The following is a 16904-nucleotide window of genomic DNA, read 5'->3' on the forward strand; positions in this document are numbered from 1 at the left end:
ACTCTCGAAGACTCGAACAGTCAGCTGTATGCATATGAGTCAACACGTAGTCAATTTTTTTCTACTTGGAAACAAATATAATGCTAAATTAACTTGCTTGTGGATTGTCAAAGTAATTTTTTAGGCTCTTAAAAATAATTTTAAAAGCTACGGATGGATGTCGTTCGGTATTTTAATTTCATTGAAAATATGTAGGGAAGAATTTGTCGGCGCAAAATCCTATTAAATGCCTTTCCGTAGTTCACGCTTGTTAGAGTTTGACAAGAATTCTAAAACAATTTAGACACATAGAATATTTATGTAAGATGTAAATGATCTAGACTCTCGAAAGTCGAATATCTCTTTAGATAAGAGGGTATTCGGACTTAGGAGTTAAAAAATTTTTATTTCTTTCCATAGAACTTGATGCAATATCATAATTATATCATTAACAGGAATTTCAGTGATGACTGATGAGCTTGCAAAAATATACCACAAATTCATCAAATTTGCAAAAACAAGGCTTCGTACCCAGACCTCAAGCGTCCGGCGTCTTTTCTCGACGCAATCCGACGCATGCGCATACGCATTCACAGTTTTTCACGTAAAAAATGCCCTCTATTCCCTCTATATTTTTTCATCCACTCCACGACAAATTTACGTACGTAAAGGGAAATCCTGTGGGAATATTGCCCCCTTTAGGAAACAAATCATGCTGAAACCGTTCAATTGTTTTTCTATTATTTACATTATCGGCTTGAAAGTACATAATTTCAAAAGTCAAAACCCACGTTGACAAGGTTGTCTACCGTTTACGATTCAATGATGATTCGTGCCACTTTTGAAGATGACAAATAGGATTCTTTGAGTAGCTGCATATCAGCTACATATCCCAGAAAGGATGACACGGAAATTCAAAAACTATAGACTTGTATTAACCACTCAAGAGTGAAGAGTTGTCCTCCAGTGAGGACTCCGTTTACGTTTTACGTACGAATACGAAAAGTTTTAAATGTTTGTAATTTCTGAATATTAAGCATCTAATCCGACAAATGCACGCTGAAATACTGAACTTCTTTTCATTTATTCGAATGCTTATTTAAGCTTTAGATAATCCGTCTATATATGAATTATGAAGTTCGGAAAAAACCTTTTGAGGCTGTTTTGAAACACGTGGGAACTTGTATTAGTATTTGTAAAGTTTTGAGGAATTTATCACCAATATCAGTGTGAATTATCGCTGTTTTAGTTTCTTGAATTTCACCAGTAATTCAAAGTTTAGTTTCCACCTCGTACCCAGGGCTAATAAAACCCTGGGTCAAGTCTCAACAGCGTGATCGCCTCCGTGTGGAAAAAAAACTGCAACAATCTGATATGCAACAAAAACCATATCAGCGTATAAATAGATTCTGTTATTCGCAGGCTATAAACCCACAGAATAACATTTGGGCGTAGGAGAGGTGATGACGTCATAAGCACACGGAAGCGGAAGTAGCGAGTGGTAAAAGCACAATCAAAGCACACATATCATTAAAATGTTGCGAAACGCAATGTTTTTAGGCCGCTTGTTGAAATAAAACACCAGATTGTGCGTTTTCGTAAATGAATTGCGTTGTTCAATGTTGGTAACAATGAGATGAGAATCGTCGATGATACTTAGTGTAAGGATATTATGCTGCCTTGGACGAAAGCGAAGATTGTGATTGTCGGTGATGGGTATGTATGCTCATATTTGTTTCAAAACAAAACGATAGTGGAATAGTTAAAGTATAACTATTACAAACAAAGAAGTCTTAACATATAGCATGAGGTGGCCGTGCGTATAATGTGATCCTGGGTACTAGCTGACAGTGACACTGCTATTTTTCCAAAAACCGAAAACAAATTCACATGAAAGATTAAAAACAAACGCATAATTAGTCCTTATTTAATGCGGTTTTTTCAAGCCTATAATGACAGGAAAGTTCTGCTTCTGTAGAATGTAGTTATGTTTGATATCACTGCACCGTCTCGTAATGTCAGACACTGCAAAACAGGGATAAGATTATGCAATAAGCTGTTATAAACAAGCCCCAAACTACGTTTTAAACGGATGTGGGATTTCAATTATTCAATTATTCTCTTTGGTATCATGAATTTCATTTAATAAACAGCTGTCATCGTTCACGTTTCCGTCCTACATCTTACGTATGCTATTTTTCAAAAGCAAGTCAGTTTAATACTTTATATGTTTTAACCACAACACCAGTAAGTGACCAGTTCGTGATAGAAATATAACCGACATTTCTGAACACTTTACAGAGTAGATTTCAGATAGTTTAACTTGGTTTGAAGATGATTTTTTACATACGCGATGTGTCCAAAGACTCGCGTGTGATTTATAAATTCATCATGTTGAAAATGTTTTCACTTTTGAAGCAGGGCGAATATTTATATCAAACACGAACAATCTTTTCGTTCTCATAGAGCAGTTGGGAAAACATCATTGGTTATGACATACACGGAAGATGTGTTTCCAGGAGAGTATATCCCATACGTGTGAGTAGTGAATGTTGATGTAGATTGTTCTAGCTTAGCTTAGAAAAACCATTGTAGAAACACATGGATATTAAGACCAAACTGGAAACGGTGCAAAAAAGCAACTTACGTCCTCTACATGTGTGAACTTTCAATCAATGAAAAAACTCCCAAAGTTCACAAAGTTCTCATTTTTCTTCAGTTTATGAATGTATATTTCTTGACAGTGTGGACACATGTGTGATAAACAAAATGATCGATGGAAAACCATTTACTTTTGAGCTTTGGGATACACCAGGTACAAAATATTTGATATTTCATGTGATTCAGTTTTTTGCTGTGCTTCGTTGGATAAGAGTCACTCCGGCTTCATCGCTACGCAAAGAACAGAACGCTGTGCAAGATGCGCTGAGAACACGGTGGCTATTTTTCCTCACAGACTAACATGACTTGTTATTAAATTTCCGTCTAGCACAAGATGGTTATGACCGCCTTAGACCCACGTGTTACAAAGACACGGTAAGTAAATTTCTCTGATCCTGCGATGCAATTCTTCATACGGAATGAAGGAAATAATAATTTACTTTTTTCACGAAGATCTGGCTTCTGATTGGTTAATCTTTGTACTTAGATCAGCTGAATTGTAATAAGCTATAGAATCTGAATTGTGATTGGTTTATCTTTGCGCCTATCACAGTTGACTTTACTTCACCACGTTTTTCGTATCATTTTTCATACAAGCGGTCCAACTCTATTTTTCTTTAGGACGTGTTTTTCGTATGCTTTTCAATAGCAGAACCAGTTTCTCTAGAAAGTGTAACGGAAAAGGTAATTAAAGCGCAGTTACAGCAAAGAGTTACAGCTAGGACAGTTACTCATGTTTGCAATTACAGTGTAAAGATGTAGAAATATCATTAATCTTTTCACAAGTCAGAAATATCTTTTTCTCGTAATCATTTTTTCAGTGGTACCCCGAAGTGAGCCTTCACGCTCCTAGTACACCGATATTTCTGGTCGGAACCAAACTTGATCTAAGAAACGACGAAAAGACCCTTGAAATTTTGAAGTCACGTGATGTAAGTCCAGTCACAACCGCGCAGGGATTGGAAACAATGAAGACGATTGGTGCCTGTAAATATATTGAATGTTCATCTCTGACTAGGGAAAATTTAGAACACTTATTTCACGAAGTAACACGATTTGTTCTTGACGCCGCTAAGCGTAAGAAACGAAAATGTGTGGTCATGTGAAATGAATTAAATACATGCTTGGATGTTAGCACTGATTCCGGGGGGGGGCAGCCTAATTATTCCCTTTGGAGGAGCCAATGTCTTCCACTTCAAGCATCTGAAATGCATTAAATGTGACAGGGATATTGAAGAATATATTATATAATACTTTTTTAAAAACACATTACAAGAGGTCAATACTCAATAGTATTTTGTCCTACGAAATATTACTCACTTACTAACGTCTTCACCCTCCGTAATCCACTCATTCGCTTAATCGCTTTAAAGCCAACCGCTCTTCAAAAATTTGAAAACAACGTGGAATTCATGACAGTATGAGAACTCTTTCAACAACAACCTTTCTCATTCTATGATGACATGTATGCTAACATGAAGTATTTCGCAAGAAAACAAGATGGTGGACGGAAAGTTGTAAAAATGGATTCGAATTTTGAAATATTTAATGCTACTTCCCGCGGCCGCGGGATACGAAGTAAAGTTCGGGTGAATAAAGGAGACACTATTCTTTTCCAAGAACCGCACGTTTTCGTTTCTAGGAGCGAAATGCTAGGAAGAATATGCGACAATTGTTTGTCGATGGGTGATATAAAATTACAGCGCTGTTCGGCTTGTAAAATGGTCTACTATTGCGGGGAAAACTGCCACCGAAATGCTTGGGCGACGCACAAACTTGAATGCAAATACCTCAAGAAGTTCTCTGCCGCTATGCCTAGCGATACAGTGCGAATGCTGTCGTTGTTGTTGTTAAAAAAAGACACCCCGAAATGGCTTGACGATTTGGTCAGCCATTCCGAGCATATACGTAGCAAAAAAGGCGACGTATTTGCTTACATGTTGAAAATGTTAGACAAGTATTTCGATGGTGGTTTGGAGTGGAGCAATGAAAGGGTCTTTGAGTTATTCTGCAAAGTGAATTGTAATGCTTTTACAATTTGTGACGGAGAGTTGAAGCCAATAGGTATAAATAATACGTTTGTGTTTTAATATGTCTCTTTTGAATCGTTTGAATAAAAAAGGTTTGCTTTCTGACTAAGATCGAGGTTGTAGGGTATTCTATAATTGTATAAATGTGATGCACAGGCTCGTACAATTTAGGCATATTTGAACTCGAAGCAGGATTTTCTTTATACGGTTAAAACGGCCAGACCGGTCCTGTTGTATTTCAGTACAGACAGATTATTGGTATTTCGAGAATTCTGTATTCAAGTATATCGTTATTTACGTGTACCCAGCACGGGAAATGCAGTTTCACCGCTATATTCTTAACCGAATACCCGATTTCAATTCAAAATATGACCGGTTTGACCATTTTGACCGCTTAAAGGAAGGCGCCCTAAGATCGGAAATATAATTTAGCGAGTAAGTGATTATCAACACTTAGATACTTAGATTGAATTGAATTTAAAGTGAACGCATATTAATCTATAGGTCTTGGTCTGTATCAGACAGCAGCGTTTTTAAATCATTCATGTGAGCCAAACTGCATCGCGGTGTTTATCGGAGCAACGTGTCATATTAGGAACATAAAGAATGTTGAACAGGATCAGGAATTGTTTATAAGTTATACGGAATTGATGAGACCACGTGCCGTGCGCCAGGATGAATTGAGAGAGCAATACTACTTCGACTGCGCATGCCCTCGCTGTGTGAACGAACTGGAGTATGGATCGGAAATGAATAGCCTGAAATGTCTGAATAGAGAATGCCCAAACGCCGTCGGCTTTTCCAAAGGTGAGTACTCGAAAAGCCCTTCGCTTGATCGATTTTTTGATTGCTAAAATTCGAAAGATAGAGACGAAAGATAGCGCTTTCACTTCCCCCTATAGCGAACAGATAGCAAATGACCAAGCTCTTGGTAAGTGGTCCAAGCTCGATTAAGTTTTTTACTAATTTCAATGATATAGACACGATGGTTTGTTCAGAATGTGGTTCTACTGTCCCAACCGATTTCGCGTCAGGAAATATCACCCAACTTTATGAAAAGATCGAGGCCACACTATCGACTTTCAACCAAGCGACGTCCCATTCAGAAAACCTGAGCAAAGAGCTGAATGTCCTCGAGCAACTTCTGACAGATGTGGACGCCATCTTGCATAGCCAAAATTACAAAGTTTTAAAGATCGTTGACAAAATATCTGATATTTGCATTGGGATGGGACTGTGGAATAAAGCCATCTATTATTGTAAGAGGTCTTTGGATAGTTATCTAAAGTTCTATGCCAAATACCACCCAAGTACGGCGATTCAACTTTACAGAATTGGTAAGCATATTGGTATAATAAAATAGCCATGCAACGTATTGCAACCGAACTAGTATTAGGTCAGGATTAGAGTTAGATGTATGAATAAGGATAATCCTAGTTAACCTTAAACTTAATCTAAAACCTAACGCTAATCTAATCTCAAGGATTGAATTGGATTGGACATGTGAATATTACCGGTAAATATTATTTTTTTAAAAAAAAGTAATTCATTTTTTAACCTGCTCTAATTGTTTTTCAAAGGAAAACTGGAAGTATATTTGGATATGTTGGATGCTGGTATCTCGACATTGTCGCAAGCGAGAGCTCTACTGACTGTCTGTTATGGCAAAAATCACGCACTAACCACACAACTCAATGAACTACTCGTAAAAACCGTGCAGGAAAAATACATGAGCGAACAGCATCCTGCGATGATTGAACAACGATGAAGTTTATTTGGCAATGAGTGGGAAGCTTTCAAACAACTGTACTTCAAATGCTTTATTAAAGACTAGTTTTGAAAACCTAATCGGCATATTCAGAGCGCTTTGTGCCTTTTGCCTTTTTGTCTAAACTCATGTTCTAAATGTTCCCAGCTCTCGTTCAAAATCATTGGATGAACGGTCTAAATCGCATCAGGACGATATTCCATGATTGTAGCTTGCTTTGCAATGTTTTACCTTAAATCTTTCCATTGAATACTTTCTCTGTCACACCCAACGAAGGCGAGAGAGCTTTTTGAATACAGGCGAAGATCTAGTTATATCAGATATACTATACTATATTATTTACATCAAATGGTAGCATAACTAACTTTTACCATTGTAAAATATTTTTCTATCAACTACAATTGAACAGCTTCGTGATCTATGTAATCTTGTGCAGAACTGACACGGTGCTTGTTGAACAGCAAGTTCAAGTGTTCATTGGCATAGCAGAAATTTACGGTGCTTTTAATTTTTTATTGCTGTTCACAAATACTAAAATTATTTTATGACTGGTTTTCATTTAGTCGAATAAAAAAAACAGGTCAATTTCACGGATGTAAAATAGTCCATATTGAAATTTGTCTTTATTTTCTGTATTTAAGTTGTCATTATTTACTGCAAAACACATAGCAATATTCGATTACATCGACCACCTTGACATATTCACGACAATTTCAACCAGATGAAAACCAGTCCTTAGAAATACGACGCTTACAAAAGCCAAACGAACAATGCTAAAAAAGTGACAGCAATCTTGGAGAAAGAAGAGAGATGAGTTCCTGTAAAAAAGAAAAGATTTTTGTTAGAAAATGCGGTTGCACCTTTTGTATGTCAAGGCCCAGGATTTTTGCTGCGATATTCGTCTTTTGATGGATGTGAACAAGTCGGTTGGCTACTGAGGATCACTAAGAGGCCCTTATATATCAGAGCCTTTATAATTATTTGCTTGTTCACATCTGTTAGAAGCCTAAAATCAAATCAATGATATACTAACCTTTGCACGCACACTCTGAAACATCCCCACAAGACTTTCCTGATAGTGTATAGTTAACGTTACAGGACGTATGGGACACGGATTTACTGCTGGCCATACATATCAGTGTGGCTGTGACCTTGCCACCAGCACAACACTGGTTACCACATTGTGGATCGTACGAGGTTGTGCAATTGCACTCTCCTGACAGCACTAGGAAATAAAACGCAATGTAGCTTTATCCGCGCCTCCAGAAAACATCACGTTTTGATTGATTCACTAAACTGACTTTATTTATGCTGGATAGCTTGTATCAGCTCTAAACTGTTCTTCCTAGAGGTCCAGTAAGCATCAACTCTTATTGATCCAGTCTTACTACAGGAGGAAACCTAAACTAAACTAACTTTATTTATACTGGATAGCTCTATCAGTTCTAAACTGTTCTTCCTAGAGGTCCAGTAACGATCATCTCTTATTGATCCAGTGTTACTACAGGAGGAAATCTAAACTAAACTAACTTTATTTATACTGGATAGCTTTATCAGTTCTAAACTGTTCTTCCTAGAGGTCCAGTAACGATCATCTCTTATTGATCCAGTGTTACTACAGAAGGAGACCTAAACTTAACTAACTTTATTTATACTGGATAGCTCTATCAGTTCTAAACTGTTCTTCCTAGAGGTCCAGTAACGATCATCTCTTATTGATCCAGTGTTACTACAGAAGGAGACCTAAACTAAACTAACTTTATTTATACTGGATAGCTCTATCAGTTCTAAACTGTTCTTTCTAGAGGACCAGCAGGTATCCTCCGTATCGAAGAAATACAGTAAAATGGGTCTTACTCACCAGATGAGCTCGGAATATGCCCCGCATGAGCCGTGGATAGTCCTGCCTGCGTTTGACCTGATAAAGTCATATTTGCCATAGTTGTGGCGATTGAATGTGAGTTATTTGAGGTCATCGTGTATGACATCGTGTGTGTTGTCATGGTATCCACTGCTAGCGTGTATGACGTCAACAATGTTTCCGTAGTATCCAAAACATTCGATAACGACGTGGATGGTTTCACATATCGTGACTGCATCGTGGGTAACTCTTCCGGTTGTGACGTCATCGTGTATGACATCACAGGTGATGACGTCATAATGGAGTTTCTCGTCAATGGTTTTGACGTGGTTGTCATGGGTACCCGATTGGTTGTCGAAGCGTCTTTTCGGATGATCATTGAACTGCTATCGACAGTTCCCTGTGAAAATGATGATGGCGATTTTGACGTACCGGTGTTTTGGAAAGATGGACTTGACGAAATGGCGATGATTGAAGGTGTAACGAATATTACACCTTCTGAGGTTATTGATGCCTGTCCAGTATTTGATGTAGTTTGCATGAGGCCGTGAGCAGTTGATGTAGTGTCTTTTGTCACGACAACACTCCCTCCATTTACGGCGGTAGCAGACTGTGCTGGTGTCGCTGTTTCGTTTGAGATTTTGATATCACTGCTATATCCCGATAACTTGTCGTCTTTATTCTTACTCGAAGACTGTCCATTTCCATTTCCCTCCGAGCCCGGCTCGCTGACATAGCTCGTAGCAGCCAGCCCTTGGCTTTGTGTGGGGCTGTAGACCTGAGCGACGTGGGTTGTGCTAAACATCAAGGTGGGGAGAGCATTGGGGTAAGAGGTTCGCCCTGTCTGGTTCATAGTTTCCAAATTACCTGTGTAAACGGAGAGGTGGGATGTTTTCTCAATGTAAGAGGTCATTTGTGGTGAGGACATGGAGGAAGTTATCGTCTCATTGACTGCGGCTTGTTCAGATGTGTTGACATTTGGAGACAAGCTACTGTCGGTCTGTTTCGATGACTCTTGATTCCCGCTAGAATTTGTTTTTCCTTCTTGAAAGCTGCTTGTTGAACTCGATACGAGAGGAGAGCGTTTGGTTGTGGTGATCAATATCTTCCCTGTTTCATTTTTACCCGAGACAGACGAACTTCCAGGCGAAAGAAACGTCCCATTGTCCGACAATGAAGAAGTATTACCACTTTTACTTGGCGGATACGTTGAAATACTTCGGTTTCCGGTCCAATTGCCTGTTCCAGTCGAGGACACCAGCGAATGCGTTGTTTGAATGCCACTGTAATCCGAAGATGCAGAAAACTGAGATGTCGAATAGACCGACAATGAAGAAGTATTACCACTTTTACTTGGCGGATACGTTGAAATACTTTGGTTTCCGGTCCAATTGCGTGTTCCAGTCGAGGACACCAGCGAATGCGTTGTTTGAATGCCACTGTAATCCGAAGATGCAGAAAACTGAGATGTCGAATTGACCGACAATGAAGAAGTATTACCACTTTTACTTGGCGGATACGTTGAAATACTTCGGTTTCCGGTCCAATTGCCTGTTCCAGTCGAGGACACCAGCGAATGCGTTGTTTGAATGCCACTGTAATCCGAAGATGCAGAAACTGAGATGTCGAATAGACCGACAATGAAGAAGTATTACCACTTTTACTTGGCGGATACGTTGAAATACTTTGGTTTCCGGTCCAATTGCGTGTTCCAGTCGAGGACACCAGCGAATGCGTTGTTTGAATGCCACTGTAATCCGAAGATGCAGAAACTGAGATGTCGAATTGACCGACAATGAAGAAGTATTACCACTTTTACTTGGCGGATACGTTGAAATACTTCGGTTTCCGGTCCAATGCCTGTTCCAGTCGAGGACACCAGCGAATGCGTTGTTTGAATGCCACTGTAATCCGAAGATGCAGAAAACTGAGATGTCGAATAGACCGACAATGAAGAAGTATTACCACTTTTACTTGGCGGATACGTTGAAATACTTTGGTTTCCGGTCCAATTGCGTGTTCCAGTCGAGGACACCAGCGAATGCGTTGTTTGAATGCCACTGTAATCCGAAGATGCAGAAAACTGAGATGTCGAATTGACCGACAATGAAGAAGTATTACCACTTTTACTTGGCGGATACGTTGAAATACTTTGGTTTCCGGTCCAATTGCGTGTTCCAGTCGAGGACACCAGCGAATGCGTTGTTTGAATGCCACTGTAATCCGAAGATGCAGAAAACTGAGATGTCGAATTGACCGACAATGAAAGAAGTATTAACTACTTGGCGGATTACGTTGAAATACTTTGGTTTCCGGTCCAATTGCGTGTTCCAGTCGAGGACACCAGCGAATGCGTTGTTTGAATGCCACTGTAATCCGAAGATGCAGAAAACTGAGATGTCGAATTGACCGACAATGAAGAAGTATTACCACTTTTACTTGGCGGATACGTTGAAATACTTCGGTTTCCGGTCCAATTGCCTGTTCCAGTCGAGGACACCAGCGAATGCGTTGTTTGAATGCCACTGTAATCCGAAGATGCAGAAAACTGAGATGTCGAATTGACCGACAATGAAGAAGTATTACCACTTTTACTTGGCGGATACGTTGAAATACTTTGGTTTCCGGTCCAATTGCCTGTTCCAGTCGAGGACACCAGCGAATGCGTTGTTTGAATGCCACTGTAATCCGAAGATGCAGAAAACTGAGATGTCGAATTGACCGACAATGAAGAAGTATTACCACTTTTACTTGGCGGATACGTTGAAATACTTTGGTTTCCGGTCCAATTGCCTGTTCCATTCGAGGACACCAGCGAATGCGTTGTTTGAATGCTACTGTAATGCGAAGACGCGGAAAACTGAGATGTCGATTTGACCGACGAAAATATCAGGAAAATTACGACGACTAAAATGGCTTCCATCTTAAAGATAAAAATCAACAAAACTTCGCTGACGATTCGCAAAAGAATAGACGAAGCAACTCACGATAAAAAACAGATAGCGGATGTAGAATATATTTTGACAGGAATGCTTACGGCTATCAAAATCTTGTGTAAACAAATTTATATCCTCGCCACCAAAGACAGTCATGAAGCAGAGCAGACAATATTTAAACAAGTTATTTTTCATTGTTAACTTATAAAAGTTAAAGTAGTTAAACGTTTTTCTGGTGGTTCTTTTAGAAAGAAAGGTTGTGACAAAATAGGTAAACGCTATCTTTGAGCATTGAACCTTTTTTTTCGCGTAATCGTGCATTCGACACAACTCAAAAACTGAAAACAATATATACACTAATCATGTTTATGCGTTCGTTCAAACATTTAAAAGCAAATGCAGTGATAATTTCAAATCGCCAAAGTTAATTTTCATTCACGCCACCAGCTAAACGGACCACAAGTATATATTGTTTGAAAAATATTAATTAATATTAGCCGCATATAGAAAATTTGCTGCAGCAGGAACGATGGTGCCCACATGTTAACACTAAGACGCGCAAAAAGTCGAAACTGAAAAAGGGTGTTTTGAAAGGAAAACTGGACGAATGTCTTTCGAAATCAATCGCCCAGCAACTAAATACGATCTTCAGTTTCCTGTTCGCGAAACTTCGACTTTGTTTATTCAACTGCATGTATGTATACAGGCAGCTGGCTGCTGCGAAGAATTTGAATGAAGCACAACGTAATTATCGTAACGACATTGACGGGGCGTTTAATACGGTGCCCAGTTGTCATTTTAAAGCTACTTAGACGATGTAGACATACGACGGCGTCTTCTTCAGTTGGAAAAATACGTAACATGAGAATCCCTTTCATTTTCTGAACGCACTATTGTCCGAATTTCGAGCTACGAGCTACGAACACAATTACCTTAAATATATACGTATTTTCATTGAGCTTTTATAGTAGTAAAATAACTTAATCCTAAAATTACCAGCTGAATTATAAATGACGCGGGTTAAAGAGATTTCAAATAAGCTCCTAAACAGGTTCAAAAGCTCATTTTGTCCTGACTCTTTGCCTTTCGCATTCATGGACGTTATTTGAAAGGCTAAAAAATGTATACGATAGCAAATAAAAGATACTTTAAGAAAACACCAAGGGGCCCCATATGAATATCATTGCTCAACTTTCATATACACTCATAATGAAGCTTTTGGGAAAGGTCTACGAATTATGTTAATCTTACCTTTTTAGGCAGTTAGTTCAATTTCTTTTTCCGTGGAAATGCGCGTCAACCAAGCTTAGAAATTAAGGAGCGACTCGGAGACACTCTGGAAGATCATATTAATTTCAACTGCCGCCCGTTTTTATTTTAATAACGTATATACGTTGCCCGTCGTTAAGGTAACATAACAAAAAATATTGGGTTAAAAAAACTCGATATATTTAAATAGGACGCTCTCGTATAGAGAGCTACAATAGAGCTATACATAGATTTATATATATAGTTCAACAGAAAAGTATATTTTTCTAAATTTGAGGGCGAATTAGATCGCTTTTTTGGCAATGGGAATACAAAATACTTCATCATATAAACGAATCCGTTCATCAATTTTTCGATATAGATTCTTCATTGGTTAAGTAAATATTATTACGAGAACGCTTTTATATAAGGCCTAAAGATATTGAATGTGAATACGCGTACAACGCAGATGGTAATGGTAATAAACATTGCGCGTTTTATTCTGGGATAACTAAGTTGTCTTTATAAAATTACACCTCAATGAATACTGTGTTCAAATTCACGCACCTTTTTCTAATTTTTATATATAGTCAAGCGTATATGTATACTATATAAAATAACACCTCATACAGCAATTCTTTCGTGTTGAAGTAAGCGATTCGAAATAGCTAGTAACCCAAAGATTAGACGACTTTCGATGAAGTATATTTCTCATTCCTAGCACAAAAAGTTATGTGCATCTGTAAAAACGTACCTTTTCCAGTGTTAATTTGCATGTAGGATGTGCAAACATGAAGGAAAACGCAATTAAATTTTCCATCGTGTCATGTAGTATATTAAATGTATGATTGATCACGCCACGTATCTGGGGGCAGTTTAGTTCTATAGAGATATCATGCATGCATGCACCGGATATATAGTGATTTCTTCAAACAAGCTTGAAAAGCAATGAAATTTCAGATTCGGAGTTAACCGTTATATATAGGATCAAAAGAACATCCAATATAAGAATACTATAAGGTTTGGTTAAAGTTATACCGAGCAACGGGCGATTTTAGAACGATTGAGAATAACACTATCCGGGTGGGTAGCGCCATCCGGCTTTCGTACAACTGTCCCCCACCCACCTAAAATACTCTCACGATTGTTTCAAGTTTACAACTTTGTAACCGAAGGATCACTTTTAGCAATATATTAAAAATTTTCAGTCAATTTCTGTCAACACGCGGGCACTCAAAAATACACTTAGACTTATATATAATATATGTATTTATGTATATAAGACCTGGTTCTCATGTCACCGACGATCGGCGGTAGACATTGTCGGTGATCACTGATGAATAAAGTGCTCGGTTATTTTGAATAAATTTTCTTCGTCGCCGCGGCCACAATCGATACGTCGCCGACTGTCGTCGGCGACATATGCGAACCAGTCCTATGCTGTGAAACGTGAGGCTGATCTAACAAAGATCATTTTCTGATTAGCAACGTGAAAGATGCCAGCATTTTACTGACAAAAACAGCTGTGGCTATGCAGCTGTAAATGAGATAGTCACTAAAATAGTAACTGGATATTTAGCGTCAGAATTGTCTACTGTTGTAAGACGCATATCTCTCGAGAATCATGCATATTATGTAATTAAATGTTTGTCACACAACAGCCCTACCCCCTCCCCCCTCTTGCTTAAAATTGTACCCGTCGTGCAACGGGGCCCGTCAGTACGCGCCGCAGATGTTTTTTGATGGTCGATGAAGATTTCATACATGCACGATAAGCTATCATAAACCCTGACGCTAGGCACTTTAAAAGTTGTGTTTTTACAAAAACATCGCAAACAATTCATATTCTATTTTGAAATCAATAACTAACGATATTAAACCGTAGCATCGTATGATTATTAATTATAGTTTATAGATGATTCGCAAATGATGATTATATAGAGATGAATCGCAAAACACGAGATTTAAGGCCCACACAGACCGGACGCGATTTAGCAACGCGGCGCGATTTTTCAAAGCTTTTGATTTTCCAAAAGCAAATAAATTTTAAACTATAATAATATTCTTGTAGATTACTTAACAATAATACATTTTGACTGCTCTGGCATCCATTAATTCCAAATTTTGCTTCCAGGAATTAATTTATGTGTTTCTGAAAACTGAAAATTCGCATCGCGTTGCCGATCGCGTCCGGTCTGTGTTGACCTTTAAGCTTTCTCAAAGTTTGGCTACATGATAGCGAAAAAATAAATGTATTATTTTAAAACCGCGGCCGGTTTCATATTGTTCGTATTTTGTTGTGTTAAACTCGAATTCAAATGAAAGAACGTATAGACCAGAGAGTTTAATTTGCTGTTATAGATCTGTGCACATGCAGTAATAATTGATTAATCCCACCCAAGGAATATGTATTTCATTATATCCCGGCTTCATTCATTGCCAGATCACAGGATACGGTGTTTTGCCTATCGATGTGTTATGAAACATATAGCAGTATGCATTACAAATGCTTTTTACTTGAGTGACATATACGTGCTTGTCATATACCGACAAAGTTTTAATTTCCTTGAATTATAATATATTAAATACAAATATAATAACTCAACTATGGCAGATGCTGAAAACAGACGCTGAAAACCAAAATCTATCAGTTTTATTCAAATTGATTAGTGAAATTTATAACGATTTTAAAGCACGGTATAAATATATTATATTGGCGCCTTTTTGTAAACCGAAATTATCCATTCCATTGGCACTCCAAATCGTTTTTTTCTTGGAAAACCTATACTGAGAATCTAACATGGCCGCCCACAAAAAACAGCTCTTTTGAGAATCTTAGATCGCCGCCCACGAAAAAACCTTTTGCACCACAGGGAAATTAAGAAATTCGTAGAGGCAGATGAAAATGCAAGATATTGTGCTTGGATGTGGGAAATAGCTTTAGCTGCATGTGCATGGACTTTATTTTCTAAACAAGAAATGGCGAACCCCAAACCTTACACGAATAGAATCCTACAGCAGCATCGCAGTAAAACTAGAAGGTTTGCTCGCAAAATGTTGTACAAGCCAATTTGAACACGTTCATAATTTATATTACGCCTGATAAACACTTTTTAACCACAGCGGTTGTCTTTTCTATATATATGAAGGTTATAGAAATACGTTATAAAACTTGCGCGCTTTGCAGGGCTATATTTTCCACAATTTTTAACATTTTGCAAGCAAACTTTGAAGTTTACTCGATCTGATGGCTAGCTTGTATACGTCGCATTTCGGTCGCGTGGAGAGGAATACAAACAGTGACTAATGAGGCTTGATGAGCATCATTATCATCTCATGTATTATTTCAATTAAACTCGACATGACCAAAATGCGACGCTGGGTACCCCAAAAAAGTCCTCTCAATTGAAATCAAGCCTTTGTTAGAATCGGATTGCCTTAATATTATGATAAACCCAATTGAAAACAAGACACTTTATTTGAATGCCTCAACCTAATAACTGTGCTATTTACACACTACTGCGTTGATCATGCATTCAAACTCCAACAGAAGCTTCATTTCAATAGGGGGGACATTTTTTTGGGACACCCTGTAGATCTAAGAGCTCCATCTTGAGACATAGATCATAGATATTTTAATCACACGAATTGTGTTAATGTCAATCACGATGAATAAAACAACTCTAATTCGTTATCAAAATTTTTACAATAATTTTGTGCGTATATTATAATTAAACCTAGGACTAGGTTTACATACACTGCCAAAACTCTGCGATGACAACAGTAATTTCGCATTCAATAAAGTCTAAAGCCGGTAGCACACGGCTGGTTTTCCACTAGCGTTAATTTTCGCACGTAGCTTGTTCCAGAGCTCCCAGCTGCAACCATCTGGAACAAATTGCCCAAATACAAAAGAATAAAGTCGCTTCGCGCGAAAAATCCGCCTAGTGGAGAACCGGTTTTAAGCAAGTTCCCCAGTGTTGCGGAGACGTTTTGCGAGCTTTTTTGCCATTTTTTCGTTTGCAACTGGCTGAGGTTGCAAACTACGGCTTTGGCTTTGCTTGTGGAGCACCGCCAATGAAGAGACGATCGAGTAAATACTAGAATTGGCCAAAATTTGAAAACAAGTGTGTTTACATGGTAACGTTTTCAATAATTTTAGGTTCTAAAACCAATTGGCTGCAAATATTTCCGTTTAGAAGTTGAGTTCAATATATTGGGCAGCTTTGGACCGTTAAGAACGGGGCGTCAAAACGATAAACGGACAAAAACGATTTTGAAAGCGTTTGAAAATTACGCTTGTAGGAGCATAAGCTAAATCAGCATTATTAAAAAAATCGTCCATCTATGTGTTTATATATAACTACTGTAGTTTGTGTGATATCCGTTGAATTATTTTAAATCACATTTCCACATCGTGA

At 38.2% G+C, this 16904-nt stretch overlaps 3 protein-coding genes across 5 annotated transcripts; 2 read left to right on the forward strand and 1 right to left on the reverse strand.

The window, feature by feature from the left end:
• Positions 1 to 1515: 1515 nt before the first annotated feature.
• Positions 1516 to 3881, forward strand: LOC114519335 (ras-related C3 botulinum toxin substrate 1-like). Of its 3 annotated transcripts, none has more exons than XM_028539454.1 (6): positions 1516 to 1695; positions 2451 to 2517; positions 2724 to 2794; positions 2969 to 3015; positions 3262 to 3324; positions 3462 to 3881. In XM_028539454.1, exons 1-6 carry the CDS (start codon positions 1692 to 1694, stop codon positions 3744 to 3746), a joined length of 537 nt encoding a protein of 178 aa, XP_028395255.1. In that variant the 5' UTR covers positions 1516 to 1691; the 3' UTR covers positions 3747 to 3881. The 3 variants fall into 3 exon arrangements, with proteins under 3 accessions (XP_028395255.1, XP_028395254.1, XP_028395256.1); XM_028539453.1 differs by having other exon boundaries at positions 2446 to 2517; positions 3462 to 3879; XM_028539455.1 differs by lacking the exon at positions 1516 to 1695 and adding an exon at positions 2126 to 2226 and having other exon boundaries at positions 2446 to 2517; positions 3462 to 3879.
• A 64-nt stretch (positions 3882 to 3945) lies between these two features.
• LOC114519332 (histone-lysine N-methyltransferase SMYD3-like) lies at positions 3946 to 6738 on the forward strand. Its single transcript, XM_028539451.1, has 5 exons — positions 3946 to 4704; positions 5175 to 5477; positions 5651 to 6007; positions 6251 to 6496; positions 6687 to 6738. The coding sequence occupies exons 1-4, from the start codon at positions 4104 to 4106 to the stop codon at positions 6436 to 6438; spliced, it is 1449 nt and encodes a 482-aa protein (XP_028395252.1). The 5' UTR covers positions 3946 to 4103; the 3' UTR covers positions 6439 to 6496; positions 6687 to 6738.
• A 426-nt stretch (positions 6739 to 7164) lies between these two features.
• On the reverse strand, positions 7165 to 9905 carry LOC114519334 (mucin-5AC-like). The gene is made up of 3 exons (XM_028539452.1): positions 8300 to 9905; positions 7472 to 7663; positions 7165 to 7256 (listed from the first exon to the last, which is right to left on the reverse strand). Exons 1-3 carry the CDS (start codon positions 9225 to 9227, stop codon positions 7189 to 7191), a joined length of 1188 nt encoding a protein of 395 aa, XP_028395253.1. The 5' UTR covers positions 9228 to 9905; the 3' UTR covers positions 7165 to 7188.
• Positions 9906 to 16904: the final 6999 nt, after the last annotated feature.

This window comes from Dendronephthya gigantea, unplaced genomic scaffold (genome assembly GCF_004324835.1).
Source record: "Dendronephthya gigantea isolate DGI-Jeju-01 unplaced genomic scaffold, DenGig_1.0 000013F, whole genome shotgun sequence".
Taxonomy (NCBI): Eukaryota; Metazoa; Cnidaria; class Anthozoa; order Malacalcyonacea; family Nephtheidae; genus Dendronephthya; species Dendronephthya gigantea.

Coding starts and splice junctions, on each gene's coding strand:
- LOC114519334 (XM_028539452.1), bottom strand. CDS start 9,227: ATGTCCTCACCACAAATGACCTCTTACATTGAGAAAACATCCCACCTC. Junction 7,664..8,299: donor GCATATTCCGAGCTCATCTG/GTGAGTAAGACC, acceptor TTTATTTCCTAG/TGCTGTCAGGAGAGTGCAAT. Junction 7,257..7,471: donor TTCAGAGTGTGCGTGCAAAG/GTTAGTATATCA, acceptor TCTTTTTTACAG/GAACTCATCTCTCTTCTTTC.
- LOC114519332 (XM_028539451.1), top strand. CDS start 4,104: ATGTATGCTAACATGAAGTATTTCGCAAGAAAACAAGATGGTGGACGG. Junction 4,705..5,174: donor CGGAGAGTTGAAGCCAATAG/GTATAAATAATA, acceptor ATTAATCTATAG/GTCTTGGTCTGTATCAGACA. Junction 5,478..5,650: donor CGCCGTCGGCTTTTCCAAAG/GTGAGTACTCGA, acceptor TCAATGATATAG/ACACGATGGTTTGTTCAGAA.
- LOC114519335 (XM_028539453.1), top strand. CDS start 1,652: ATGCTGCCTTGGACGAAAGCGAAGATTGTGATTGTCGGTGATGG. Junction 2,518..2,723: donor GGAGAGTATATCCCATACGT/GTGAGTAGTGAA, acceptor ATTTCTTGACAG/TGTGGACACATGTGTGATAA. Junction 2,795..2,968: donor TGAGCTTTGGGATACACCAG/GTACAAAATATT, acceptor ATTTCCGTCTAG/CACAAGATGGTTATGACCGC.